Below are 13,288 nucleotides of genomic sequence, written 5' to 3'. Positions count from 1 at the left end.
TTATCCTAAGTGTGAAGAATTAAGTAGTAGTACCGTGACTGATTTCGACATGTGAGTTATACATACAACGATGATTCATATTCCGGTACATTATAAGTCCGAACAGCAAAAGAACCTGATTTATTTATGGATATAATTTTAAAACGGGTAAAGTAATAATGAGAATATTTTTGCTACATTTTAGTAAGTTTCCATAGTTTTTTTTTTTTTTTTTTTTAATCTTGCATTGACTGAAGTTCTTCCTACTTTTTTTTCAGTTGCCACTGTTAATGAGAATGTGATTATGGTCGATCCGAGACAACGGAACTCTACTCAAGTGCTTACCGGACACACGGATTCAGTTAAATCATGCTGTTGGCACCCACAACGGGAAAATGTTCTGGTTTCCGGTAGCGAGAACGGTGAGATCCTGATATGGGACGTAAGAAATACACATAGTCCCACTAGTTACTTACATTATGACAATCTTCCATTTGATATAACTGGTTACTGTCTTCCGAATAAGGCACACGTCGGAGCAGTAAATAGCTTACGTTTCACGTCCTCAGGGCGAAACCTTTTGTCATTTGGCACGGATTATCGGCTGAGGTTGTGGGATTTCGACAAGGAAGAACTTCAACCGGTGAACTTTGGGTACGTACCAAACAGAAGTAGGCGTTGCATCCAGATGGATCTTACAGTTTCATGTACTCCAGAATTGGTTTATGTCCCATCATGTGATGGTACTGTTTACACGTATAACTTGCATACAGGTGCCATGATCAATTGGTTGACCGCACAGACGAGGTTGCATGTGACCGCTTGTGTATATGATAAACGTTATCATGAGCTGTACACCAACTCCAGTAGACGCAAGGTAGTTGTCTGGACCCCTGATACCGAACCAAGCGACAGCAGCAGCGATGACTCGAGTAACTAGAAGCTTCTAGACAAGCCCTAATAGAAATAGAAGATATCGAGGATTGAAAAAGGCACAGATTTGCAGTCTCCTAAATCAGTGCTTCTCAAACTATTGTTGGTCAAAATGTTCTTCGATCCGCAAGGTAATTTCCAAACTTTGATATTTTCAACTCTCGTGTGTGATAATAAATTTATTTGAGTTTAATTTTTCTCTCTTGTTTGGACTCTTGTTCAATCTAAGAGTACTACAAAACCACATCCCGGAGGCCACAGTTTGGGAAACGCTGCCGCAAGGTTTTTAAAAATTATTTTCTATTATAGTTAATAGAAACATGTGTTTCATTGACTCATACCTAGAGTCAATGAATTTCTTCAATATTTATTTCAATAATAATTTTATTATGCCACTCAAAAAACTTCTATGGTTGCTAATAGCTTTCACACGATAAGAGATATCTAAAACTAATGATTTTTATGTAATTCTTTAAGCTGCATTGAAAAAAAATCTAATGCTATGCGGTATGAGAGATATTTTTGTCATCTTTTCATAGAAGTGGATAATTCTGTAAGTTAAGCATGAATCTGGTGACAATAATATGATAGCATATCAATTTGTAATTCCTTCTCGATTTTCTGTAAAATTGATTGATCAAGTAAATTGGTCATCAGGTACATTTCTATTACATAGCTTTTCCTGTATGTGCTGTTTTAGTGGCCAAATAAGTATGTTTTAAGATTTTACCTGTACGAAGAAATCTGATGTAATAGAGATAAATGTTTATAGGCTAAATTTTCCTATATTTTTTTTTCACTAACATAACAGGTTCGTCCAATAGATTCTATATTATGCACTAATACTGAAACAAATGCTCACTAGATATTCATGTTACGGGTATATTGATCAAACCATGGATTCTAGTGTTTCGAGTTTTATTTAGTAAGTTTTTTTTACATGCACTCATTAAACGTAAAAATATCTTTAGTTGTATTCCTGTATGTGCAGCTTAGATTTTGATATATTCTTTTTTTGTCAGTTTTTTTGAAATAAAGAAAATAATTCCTAGTATTGTTTCCTTCTATAATACTGCATATTTTACATGTCCTGTGTCTAGTACGTATTGTATTTGTAATAAATATTTAGCTTATGTAGATCAACATTGGTTTATTTTATGGTAAAGTATAACCTAGCATCTCATATATATAGCGATTAATTCCTGTTAATCTATAACATAACGTTTAGTTTTGTTTCAACTATGATTTGCAGATTTCCAAGGTGCTTTGTGAGCTTTTGTATTTTAGTTAATAATACCATTCAACTGTATGCCCTGGTTGCTATTTTTCATTTTTCTTGCCGCGTACTTCAGAACAAAGCTGAATAATAATGGCGACAACGCATCTCCTTGTTTCAAGCCATTCTCGACGTGAAACCTCGTGAACAAGAATTTTTCTACTCGGATTTTACTTTGGGATTCATTTAAATATACCTTATTTATCTAACTAGCTTTCTCGGTATTCCATATTCTAAATTCTGTGAGATTGTTGTACAATGTTTCCCTCCTAACTGAGTCGTAGGCCTTTCTAAAATCAATAAATAATTGATGTAGCGAGGTATTGTATTACCATTTCTTTCCGAGTATTTGTCGAATGGTACATTTGGTCGATAGTTAATCGGTTTTGCCTAGCTTCACACTGATAATTTCAAATAGTTTCATCTGCATATGAAGTCAGTCTTGCTAATAGGGTGTCTGAGAGGAATTTATATGATGTGAACAATCCTCAATAATTATTACAATCAGGTTTGTCGCCTTTCTCGTGAATTGGAAAAATTATTGATTCTTTCCACTATTGAGATCAATCCTACTTGTTCCAGATAAGCAGAATGAGTTTGTGTATCTTGCTTCACAATTTTTCGCCTCCAGCTAAAATTAACTCAGCCAGAGATTTTTTCTTTAATTTTTTATATCTATTTCTACTTCTGTCCCATTTTTTCTTTTGCTGAAATTTTAATGCTATCTCTAATTTCAACCCAAGCATCCTCAACATTAACACATTCCAAACCTTCTAAAACCGAGAATCTGTTTAATACTTCAATCTGGTATTCCCCTCTCACCTGACTCTCCTCTAAACCTGTGTAGCAAACATACAATCGAAATGGGCTGAATTATACGTTTTATGAAAAGTAATTTTATTATTAAGAAAGTGGTACTTCTTCAAGGAAAAAAAAAACAACATCCGGACAGGCCCGTAGTCAGGGGGGCTAGGACGGGCTCAGCCCTCCTAAATTTTTTGCAGCCCCCCAACTAAAATCATAGTTCGAATTACGGGGGATGCCGGGGAAATACCCCTTCGGTAAAAATTTATGTCCGGCTCGTATCACAGAAGTAACATAACATCCCTGTCTGTGATAAATTTTTGCCTTCTACATTTACAGCAAAAATACATAAACACCACCCTCTCGTTCGAAAGTTTAATTCGAACACTGACTGAAATGTTGGAAGAAATTGTATTTCCAAATGTACTTTAGAGTGCTAAATTAAAATTTACTTGTATTATCCTCATTTAAAGTATTGGCCTATTTATGCGCTACGCTTTTTCGAATTGCTAATATTTCTTTGAGCGTGAGACTTTTTTTTTTTTTTTTTTTAATGCTTCATGTGCAAACGACCCTCGCTGTAGGAGAAAAATAATTTATGGTTATTCTATCGGCAAACATGCATTTGTGTTCAGAAACAACAAGAGTTTACTTCTTCCTGTCCTTTTTTTGGAATTTGCAACTGAAAACATCCTTTTGCTGTGAGTCATTGGCTTTCGGTCAATATGCGAGAGATTGAAAAGACAGCATCCCTCAACAGGGGGTCGCAACTGTTTCGCTCTAAATCACACAGGGGTATGGGTTTGTTTTGTGTATATTGGACATGGAGAGAGGGGGGGATTTTGACTACGTTTTATGTTACGTGATAACGGAGTAAGAAAAGTATCCTTTTCTGAATTGTATTTACTCTTGTTGTGTTGTGAGTTGAACATGGTTGTAATTGAAAGTTGATCGATGGTGGTTTCTGAAGATCAGGGCCTAAAATTCAACGAAATCACAGCTCCACACTGCTAAAAATTGTATATAGTATAGAAAAACTAGTTTAGTCAGCATTTGTTTTGACATATAACACTGGGTAACAAATTTTGACCAACTTTATGTTTATCTGATTTCTTTTCTTTTTTTAATATCGTTGGGTGATACTGATAACGTGCATAACATTAGTTTTTCCGAAATGTCAAAAATCGCCTTAAAATTCGTCTTTAACCCTTAGAAATCGGGTAATTTGTCGAATTTTTCCTCCATTTTTCGTTAAAGCGTAATAACTAAGAAACCATTTGCCCTAACACAGCCGGTTATGCCTTGTTTTATAAGCAAAGGAACAGGCTTTTAAACTGGGTAAGTTTATTTGCAATATTACATGCGAAAGAAAATTTATTCTCAAATTTTGAGAAAATTCTTAATTTTTCCTCAAAATTAAGTATTTATTTCTGGAGTTCGCAACACTGTTTGTACAGTTAGCCAAATTATATCAGATTTTTTTTTTTTTTTATCAGAAATTGATTCTGTAAGCTTTAAATTGGTATTCACGAGACGACACAAAATGTTCGGGACAAAATTAGAAAGTTGGTTATGAAATCAAATGGAACCTGACAAAGAAAAATGGAAAAAGTCACATTTCATTTCCGTGTAATAGTTCCTAACCTCTATTTTCAACTAAAATATATTACATTTATAACACCTTTCGTACGCAGAAGGGAATATTAAATGGCTAGTCTATAGGCTATAAGTCGCAGTTTTGGCCAGGTTTTGATTTTTATCGAGAAATTTAGAGCTAATTGCTATCTTACAATATGCTTCACTGAAGAAATTATGCAGAATTAACTTACGCGTAGTCACTATGGAGTACGAACACAGCATACAAAATTAAGAAAAAACTTAGCAAAAATATATCCACTCTCACTACAAGCACATAATGCAGAACATTTTTAAAATGAGCACGCTTGCTTTTTCGTTTGTACGAAGCTGATTCGTCATCAGAAATTAATGTCCAAATGTAACCTCCCATCATCAAGGTGTCCCAGTGCCCTTGATATCTTCTTTCCATTTATTCAATGCCTTGATGAAAGCGTTCAGCATGTTCTTCACTCACATCTGCTAAATTTGGGCGGAAAAAATTAAGATGGAAAAAAAAGCAATTTCAACGACATTCTACAACCCAAATTGCGATATAGGTCAATCAAAGAATCTATTAATTCCCTGTAATTTTCACTCCTATTTTTACCAAGGAAACCTTGCACTACCACCCTAAAAGCTTCCCAAGCACTTCTTTCCTCTCGATTCATTCTATTCTGAACTTCTTCAGACTGAAGCATCACACGTATCTGTGGGCCAGTAAATACGCCAGCTGTGATTTTAGCGTCAGTTAACTGTGGAAACATTTGTCTTATGTAAGAAAGAGCTGCAGAATGTGGATCTAATACTCTAACAAACTATTTTACAAGTCCTAAGTTTATGTAGTATGGTGGCAGTAAGATTTTTTCTCTTTCAACTAAAGGCTCATGTATGACATTGTGAGTGCCAGGAAGTAAATGTTTCCTTTCTGGCCACATCTTGAGTGTATAATGACGGTCAGTAGCTCTGCTATCCCAAAGGCAAAAAAAAAAAAAAAAAAAAAAAAAAAAAAAAAAAAAAAAACCGAATATTTAGTATTGCCACTCTGCAAACCTAGAAGAAAACCGATCATCTTAAAATCTCCACACATATCACATTTATATTTTTGGTACTCAATCTTTTCCAACAATAATTTCACGTTTTCGTAGTCTTCCTTCATGTGGACTGAGTGTGCAACTGGTACAGAAGGATTCACGCAGAGGAACTACCTTCAAACTTCTAGATGAACTATCTATGAAAAGACGCCACTCCTCTGGTTGATGTGGGAAACCGATAGCTTCAAATAGACCACCAACGTAATGACAATAACATAAACTTCCTTCCATTTTGAAGAATTGTGAAAAACGTTTAGACTTTTCCTATATTTTGATATTTTACATGTTGGAAGGAGAAAATTCTACTCATTTAAACGTGAAGCAAGAAGTTCTGCGTTTGATTTGGGAAGATCTAAATCTCTTATCAAGTCATCAAGTTCTTGCTGATTAAGGAAATGTGGTTCCTTTTTCCTGGTTTCATGCGAAAAACTAATATCAAGATCGGAAGATTCCTCTGGCTCTCCTTCCAATGACAACGTGCCTGGTGGTATGGGTACAGGAAGTTCGTCACTGTGTGGAACTCGAGCAGTGAATGGAGGAAAACTGGGGTATTCTATTTTTCTATTCTTTCTGTTTTTATAGTGTGACACGTCAACTTAACAGAAGTAGCAGTTATTATGGTGATTAGTAGGCTCTCTCCAAATTCGAGGAATAGCAAATGGCATACACTTTCTGGTTCCCCGTAACCAATCTTTTACTGTAGAGCGGCAACTACCGCAACACACACGGGGAGCCCAATGTTTGTCTTGATCAACTATGGGCACTCGAAAGTAAACTTCATATGCAACACAAAACTTTGTTCCTAGCACAATGTTATGTTTAAGTTGTTTGGGGTTTATGTAATATAGACAAACATAACAAAATGAGTCTGCTGACATTTTACAACGCCTACTTCTAGACATTTTATCTTCCACACAGCACCTAGTGAAATGCCACTGATATAATATAGTTACCACTATAGTTATTCAATAATCTATGCAGCTGGCAATCCAAGTGGAATCATATAGAAATTACTGACTTTGCTTAAGTAAAAGTTAATATTTTTTGTAAACGTAAGGGAAAAATAAGAAATTATATTTTTCTAGACAGTTATTTTCATTCAAAATAAATGCTGTATTTAAAATTTGTAATCATAGAACGTATATGTTACGAAACGGAACTTGCTAATTAATCCACAAGTTTGTCCTGTAATGCCATCTATGGACAGCCGAAGTAAAGGTTGAAATTCTTCCTCTAAAATGCCGTTCTTGAACAAAGACGATTTTGTAAAATTCCTTCCAAACAATCAACATTTGAGGAAAACTAATACCAGATTCGTAATTAGCTCGTCAAAATCATTCGGTAAATGTAAAAACATTAAGATAAACAATTTCTTGTTGAGCAGTGTAATCAGTGTTCTATCCAGTACATCATGTTTACCTGCGACCAAAAAAAAATATTATTATTATTATTATTATTATTATTATTATTATTATTATTATTATTATTATTATTATTATTATTATTATTATTATTATTATTATTATTATGTAGGAAAATTTTGGTATCCAGAGCAAACAAAATTAAAGGCACATTAGGATACATATTTAATTGTATTGTATTAAACCATACAATACAGGAAACAAACCGGTAAGAAAAATAGTCACACTGAAAGAAAAAAAAAGTCACTTTTTCTTACATAAGAATTTCACTGATATTTTCCGTGATCATCACGCTGTCTCAGACTTTTTTTTTCTGCCGAGGCAAATACACCGTTATACAGGTACAAGGTCTGTTCCTTTGAACGCCTTTCCTTTCTGGCCAGCCATTTCATAACAGCAGGGGTTGGGCTAAAATCTTCCAACGGACCCATATTTATATTAACGTAAAGGTAATTTTTCACAGTAGTGGGAGCCAAAGAGAGTCTGTTATCTGTTTTCAATATGTTGTAGTCACTTATAAGTCTTTCAACATCGGAAGAAGATGGTTTCGAAGCAACAACTCGGGCTTGACTTGTTGACAGAGCATGAAATGTCTGATTTCCACAGATTTTCATGAGAAGACTTCTAGCGTCCAGACCTTTCAACATACTGCACGATAATGCCTCTCTATATTGCATTGCGAACTGCAAAAGATCTGTATCAGGACAAATAACTTTGTGGCATTCTCTTAGGGCATCATCAGTTACATCCTCTTGCAAAACACGCAAAGGCTCCAAAGCAACAATACTGTCTTCATACAGCAAACGCTGACTAACAAAGTTAATTATGGAATCCAGGACTTCGCAGCGTACTAAAAGTAAAATCTCTTTTCTCACTGACATATTTGTTACGTATGGGATTTATTGCGACGTGTGTTACGATGAAGTTGAATACCATGTAATGAGTACTGTATTTCATCGTTGACGTTCTCTTGCACAAGTTCGTTTAAAAACGTTTCTTCCCACCCGCCTAACAGAGGTTTCTCTTTCGTACTCTCCAATTGTGCTACAGTTCTATTTTTATTTGTTATTGTGTCCAAAAGAAACGTTTCATCACTCTCAAACTTCTGTTGGTAGTTCTTGAAAACATATAGAGCGTCTGTCACAAGATAAAGGTGATCTACTTCTATCCATTTACGCAGATGACCATTGGCTTCATTACATCCATGGCTTTCCGTTTGCAAGTAAAGGCAGCTTGGATACCAATTTTTTAGAAGAGTAGTGAGCATACTGAATGGAAATTCTGTCCACCTGACGTCAAAATATTCTGGATAGTGCCAAACTTCTAAGTTATTTTCTGAAGGTACCATCGTTAAACCTTTCGTTCGCTGCCCTGAAGAGTGATAGAAAGCACACAGTCCAGATGCTTCTTGTATGAGAAATGAAACTTCTTGAACATTCTTGATGATATCTTTCCATGCTAAATTAATGCGATGTGCAGCACACCAAATTTTCAACAAAGGCAACGTTTCACCTGAAGCAACTCTCTCATCAGTTAAAAATTTCCACATTCCTTTGTGTTCTCGTGTATTCATGTTTTCACCATCAGTAACTATCGAAGTCACTCTGGGAAACGGTTCTTTCCATGGCATTACTCTTTCTACTGATTTTCGTAACGCTGTAACATGCGCTTCAGAGCCTCTTCCTTCTGGTTCTTCAAAGTCCAGGAACAATAACTTGTTCTTACCCTTTCCGTCAACAATATTGGCCATAACGTGATGATTGTGCAGCTGCATTCTGTGAACACTACCATCGCTTCTCAGTGATATAGCTAGTGCGTTTTTTAAGGTCTTTTCGTACATTTTCTATATCTGCCTCCACAATTCAATCTAACAGTTCGGCATGAGATGGTGGATTAAGATACAAGAAGTCTGAGGATTTGGGTTCAAACACTGTGTGTTGTATATTAACATCACTGCTACATGAATCTGCGTACATCTGACCTTTCAGGAAAGCCATCTGTCTGCAAGGCCATGACTATGCACTTAATGTTCCACGTTTAGCGTCATTAAACACTGTGTTCATGTATGCACCAATCTTCTTCGCTTTTCTACATTTTGAGCTGAAAACTTCTTTAGTAGTTGGGATTCTTTACATTTCTCTTCAAATGTCATCGATGAAATACTTTTAGCCTTAAGAGCTTCTTCGTGAGCTGAGACGACATATGATTGTCGATTATTGCCTGTCTGCATTCTGCTCCAGTTTCTGTACAAATAGGTGGTATCTGTTTGCTAGTTCTAAAGCGCTTGACACTATGCAAATGCTCCATACAGACTATATACCTAATTCGCTTTTTTCCTTCAAAGAATTTCTGTAAACATTCTGGTACTTTCACTTTATGTTTTTGAGAGTTTAGTAGCTGGGAACTATGCAGATGGAAAGATTGCTGCTCCTGCAGCAGCAGCAGAGCCGTCATTTTTCACTCTTTCATCATCTACAACGGAAAGGTTAGAAACAGTAGCTTGTGGACCTGGTTCAGCATCTTCAGGTTCAGTTGAAACATCATCAACGGCATTTGAAACAGAGGCGCTTCTGTTTTCTTCTTTGGGTCTGTCATCTTTTGTGAGCCAGGACAGAAGACTCCTTTGAGTACCAGTATCCTAAATTAGAAAGAGAAATGTACCCTGAATTACTAATCCCGATTTGCACTGCGTAAAATCGTGCCAAAAATTATAGAGCCGCAATTTTGCGACATAAATACTCAATAATGCTGGGGCTAGCGAAGAAACTGAGTTTACATTCAATTTTAAGAAAATAATCGTTTTTCTATCAGTGCTACGAAAGAACATGTTTTTTGTGATGTTACGATGTTCTTGCCAAAGTTACGTAATTTTTTCCAAGGAAACAGGGGGACAGAATAAAATCTATCTTCATCCATGTATACCAAATCAATTTTACTATATAGACTGATATTGTTAGAATTAAATAAAAAATTAATTACATATTTAATTTTACTTAATTCTAACAATGAGAACTAATAGCAAACTTCATTTGTTATGTATCTCTGAAAGTACGTTTTATTCTGCTTATCTGTTTTCTTGCAGCAAAAAGAAAAAATCGTAACTAGAAGTCTCGGAACATCACCAAAATCCCATTCCCTCTCCCCCCCACACACACACACACAGACAGACAGACAATTTACTAACGATTGCAAATTATCTGTTAGCAGTTACTTTATGTTTATATGTTACATAAAAAGTTATTTTCGTCTGCTTAAAGTGCATGTAGCCCCAGCTCTATCGAGTATTAATGTCACAAAATTATCGCTCTTGTTTTTGAGACGAACTTAATGAAATAAACAGAATTTAAAGGATTTATTTCCAGAGGAGTTTTGGACCTGGAATGACTGCTATTATGAACCTTTATATTCTTCTTCACATATAGCAAAATGAATAATCTTCGCATCTTTATTCTGAACTAAGATAACTAATAATTTTAAATTGAAACTGATATTGCGATCTAGTTAAGGTTAAACTGTTGTATATCAGTGCTAGGCATACTCCCGACTGCCGTACAGGTTCGTCAGTGTCGAATCTGAACATGAATTTAACAGCTGGTACCACTATCACTATCGGATTTAGCAGCTTTCATTATTTATCTATAAATTATATTAATCACTTAGCCATCTTGGTTTCCACTCCCCCTTCTACCAGTATAATAACCTTTTGCGATGGTACTTTCAAATTCTCAGGATCACCGTGACAACGCGAAAATGCATAGCGAAAATGGTATGGCAATTTTCAAAGGCAATTAGTAACAGCTGACTGGTATTTCAAACATAAATTATTCCTAATTATATTTTTCTAAAGACAAAAATCATGTACTAAACAAGCCAGGCCAAAACCCTGTGAAGACTTCCCAGTTCAAATGCTTAACTTTATGAGTGAAGTACCATGGAAATTAAAAATATTTTTGTGTGTGTTGAACATCGCTGATTAAATCTTAAACTCTGGGTAAAATAAACTAGACGTAGCTGACGTTTGGCGCAACTATAACTCGACAAGTTTCAAACCAAGATGCGCAGATCGCTACGGAGCACTTCGTATTCCGCCATCCTCCCCACTACTCTTCCATCCACTGGTCTCGCTTTGAAAGTTCCAGTGATACTAACTCAGCAAACTTATGTTACAACAAATATCACCTGCTAAAATAAATATTACCATGTACCGTTAGAGTACCGACTCGTAATTCTCATATCAGTGGTCCATTTCATTTAATCCCGCTTTTGAAAATGCGTTGCGGTGGTAGCTCTTCGTATTATACGGTAGTATATTCACGTATGTTCGTTATTAAGCTTTATAACGAAGAGAAACCAAAAGGCGAATGACTTAATTTTCTAGATGCCACATTAAAGACTGACCTGACAGCCGAGCCTACTAGAACATTACGATACTGAACCAGGGGCGAATACAGAACGGGGGCGCATCTTTCTGAAAGGGAAATATTTCTGTCTTACTTCAATGAGACGAGTTGACAAAAGTATTTTTGTCAATATAAGACAACAAATAAGCTGCTTTCAGTCTATTGTTAGTACAAACTATGTCTCAAGTGTTATAATATTTAACATTTTGCGCCCCCATCCTTCTCAGTAAGAATGAATAATTATTCTCCTTCCAAGGCTGAAGATACTTGTGCAAAAAAAAAAAAAAAACTATAACAATGATAACTAGTAGAGAAAACTTTGTTCAACGATTTCTTTTATTTCAGCTAGTTCCTCTTCCAGAAGTGCTTATCAAAATATTTGGCACAGTTACAATTAAAATATTTGATTTAATCATCACCCTAGGTATACGATCGAGACGAGACGAGACATAATTTTTACGAAAAGATTCGAGACGATACAAAATTCTTGCAATAGAAACATGCATTTTTCGAGACGAGATATCGCTTTTACAAAATAGTTTCGAGTCGAGACAACTTCAAAATTTGTGTCGTGCGCATCACTAATCAATTCAGTAAAAATATAAATTTAAGTTTATTATTCTATAAAGCAGGGTGTTCACGGTGGATAAATGTGTAAGCTCGTTTCCATAATCTCACCATATACACAAAATACAAAAGTAACGAACTCTTCATTTCTCCCCCAACAATCCTTCCGCGACCTGCCTTCAGGATGTCATTGCCGAATAGTCTATATCTTTGAAACAGAAATGGACCAGTTGGTAATACATTGGGCGGCATTGTCACAGAAAAAAAAATCCAGCTCCTAAATAGATCAAGGGTGCTCCGCCCTGTCAAAGACAAAATGTGTGCTTCGGTTCAATGACCACACTTAAGGGTTGAGAAAGGTCAGCGTAAAGAAAAGCACATTATCGAAGTTCAGGCGAGGAATCAGTGATCTGTTAAAACTGCTGACATTTGTGTGGCACCCATCTACCCGATTGATTCGTGTCGAAGAAGTTGCTGTTCTCGAAGGTGTTTCTCTGTTTTTGAAGTAGTGTCTTTCTTTCATGTGTTTGCGTTTCTGAGCAGTAGTGAGTGTGTGAGGCGCATTACGTGATTATTGACTGTGAAAATCAAATCATGTCGGGTCCGTCCAAATCCACAATGTGCTCTGGAAAACCTCTTAGAGGGCAAGCCAGAGAAATTGTTTTCAATGTTGCAACGTATTTGCAAAATCAAAAAGAGTTATATAAACTTAAGTATAATGTTGTCGAATCCACAAGCGCCGCCACGGGAGTATCTAAATGGATGGTTTCTCAAGTTTTAAAAGAAGGAAAACAGTCGCTGGCTAAAGGTGAGCTGAATTTCTCTACACCGACAGGTAAAAAGAATCCAAGGAAAAAGCGAATACAAACAAATGATTTTGCTAAAGGTGCAATTAGGCGAAAAATTCATGAATTTTACACAGTAAAGAAAGTAGTTCCAACATTACGAAAACTAACTAAAGCTATAAGAGAGGACGGCATATTAGATTGTAGCAGTGAGTATTTAAGGTGTCTTTTAAGGTCTATAGCAGCGTTTCCCAACCGGTGTGCCGCGGCACACTGGTGTGCCGCGAATGGGCCGCTGGTGTGCCGCGAGGAAATTAAAACAAAATTATTAATTATATAGGAACCTGATTGCAAGACAGGAAATATGTGTATTTAAATTTCACATTACTGTGAACTTCTACAATGAAAAAATACT

At 35.8% G+C, this 13,288-nt stretch overlaps 1 protein-coding gene across 1 annotated transcript; it reads left to right on the top strand.

Moving 5' to 3' along the window:
* The first annotated feature begins 283 nt into the window (after positions 1-283).
* Positions 284-919, top strand: LOC145687172 (DNA excision repair protein ERCC-8-like). Its single transcript, XM_081760636.1, has one exon. The coding sequence runs from the start codon at positions 284-286 to the stop codon at positions 917-919; it is 636 nt and encodes a 211-aa protein (XP_081616762.1).
* The last annotated feature ends 12,369 nt before the right edge of the window (positions 920-13,288 follow it).

Source organism: Thermobia domestica, chromosome 6, assembly GCF_964235325.1.
Source record: "Thermobia domestica chromosome 6, izTheDome1.hap1.1, whole genome shotgun sequence".
In the NCBI taxonomy this organism is placed as follows: Eukaryota; Metazoa; Arthropoda; class Insecta; order Zygentoma; family Lepismatidae; genus Thermobia; species Thermobia domestica.
The sequence above is the reverse complement of the archived record's forward strand: the minus strand, read 5'-3'. Positions and strand labels throughout refer to the sequence as shown.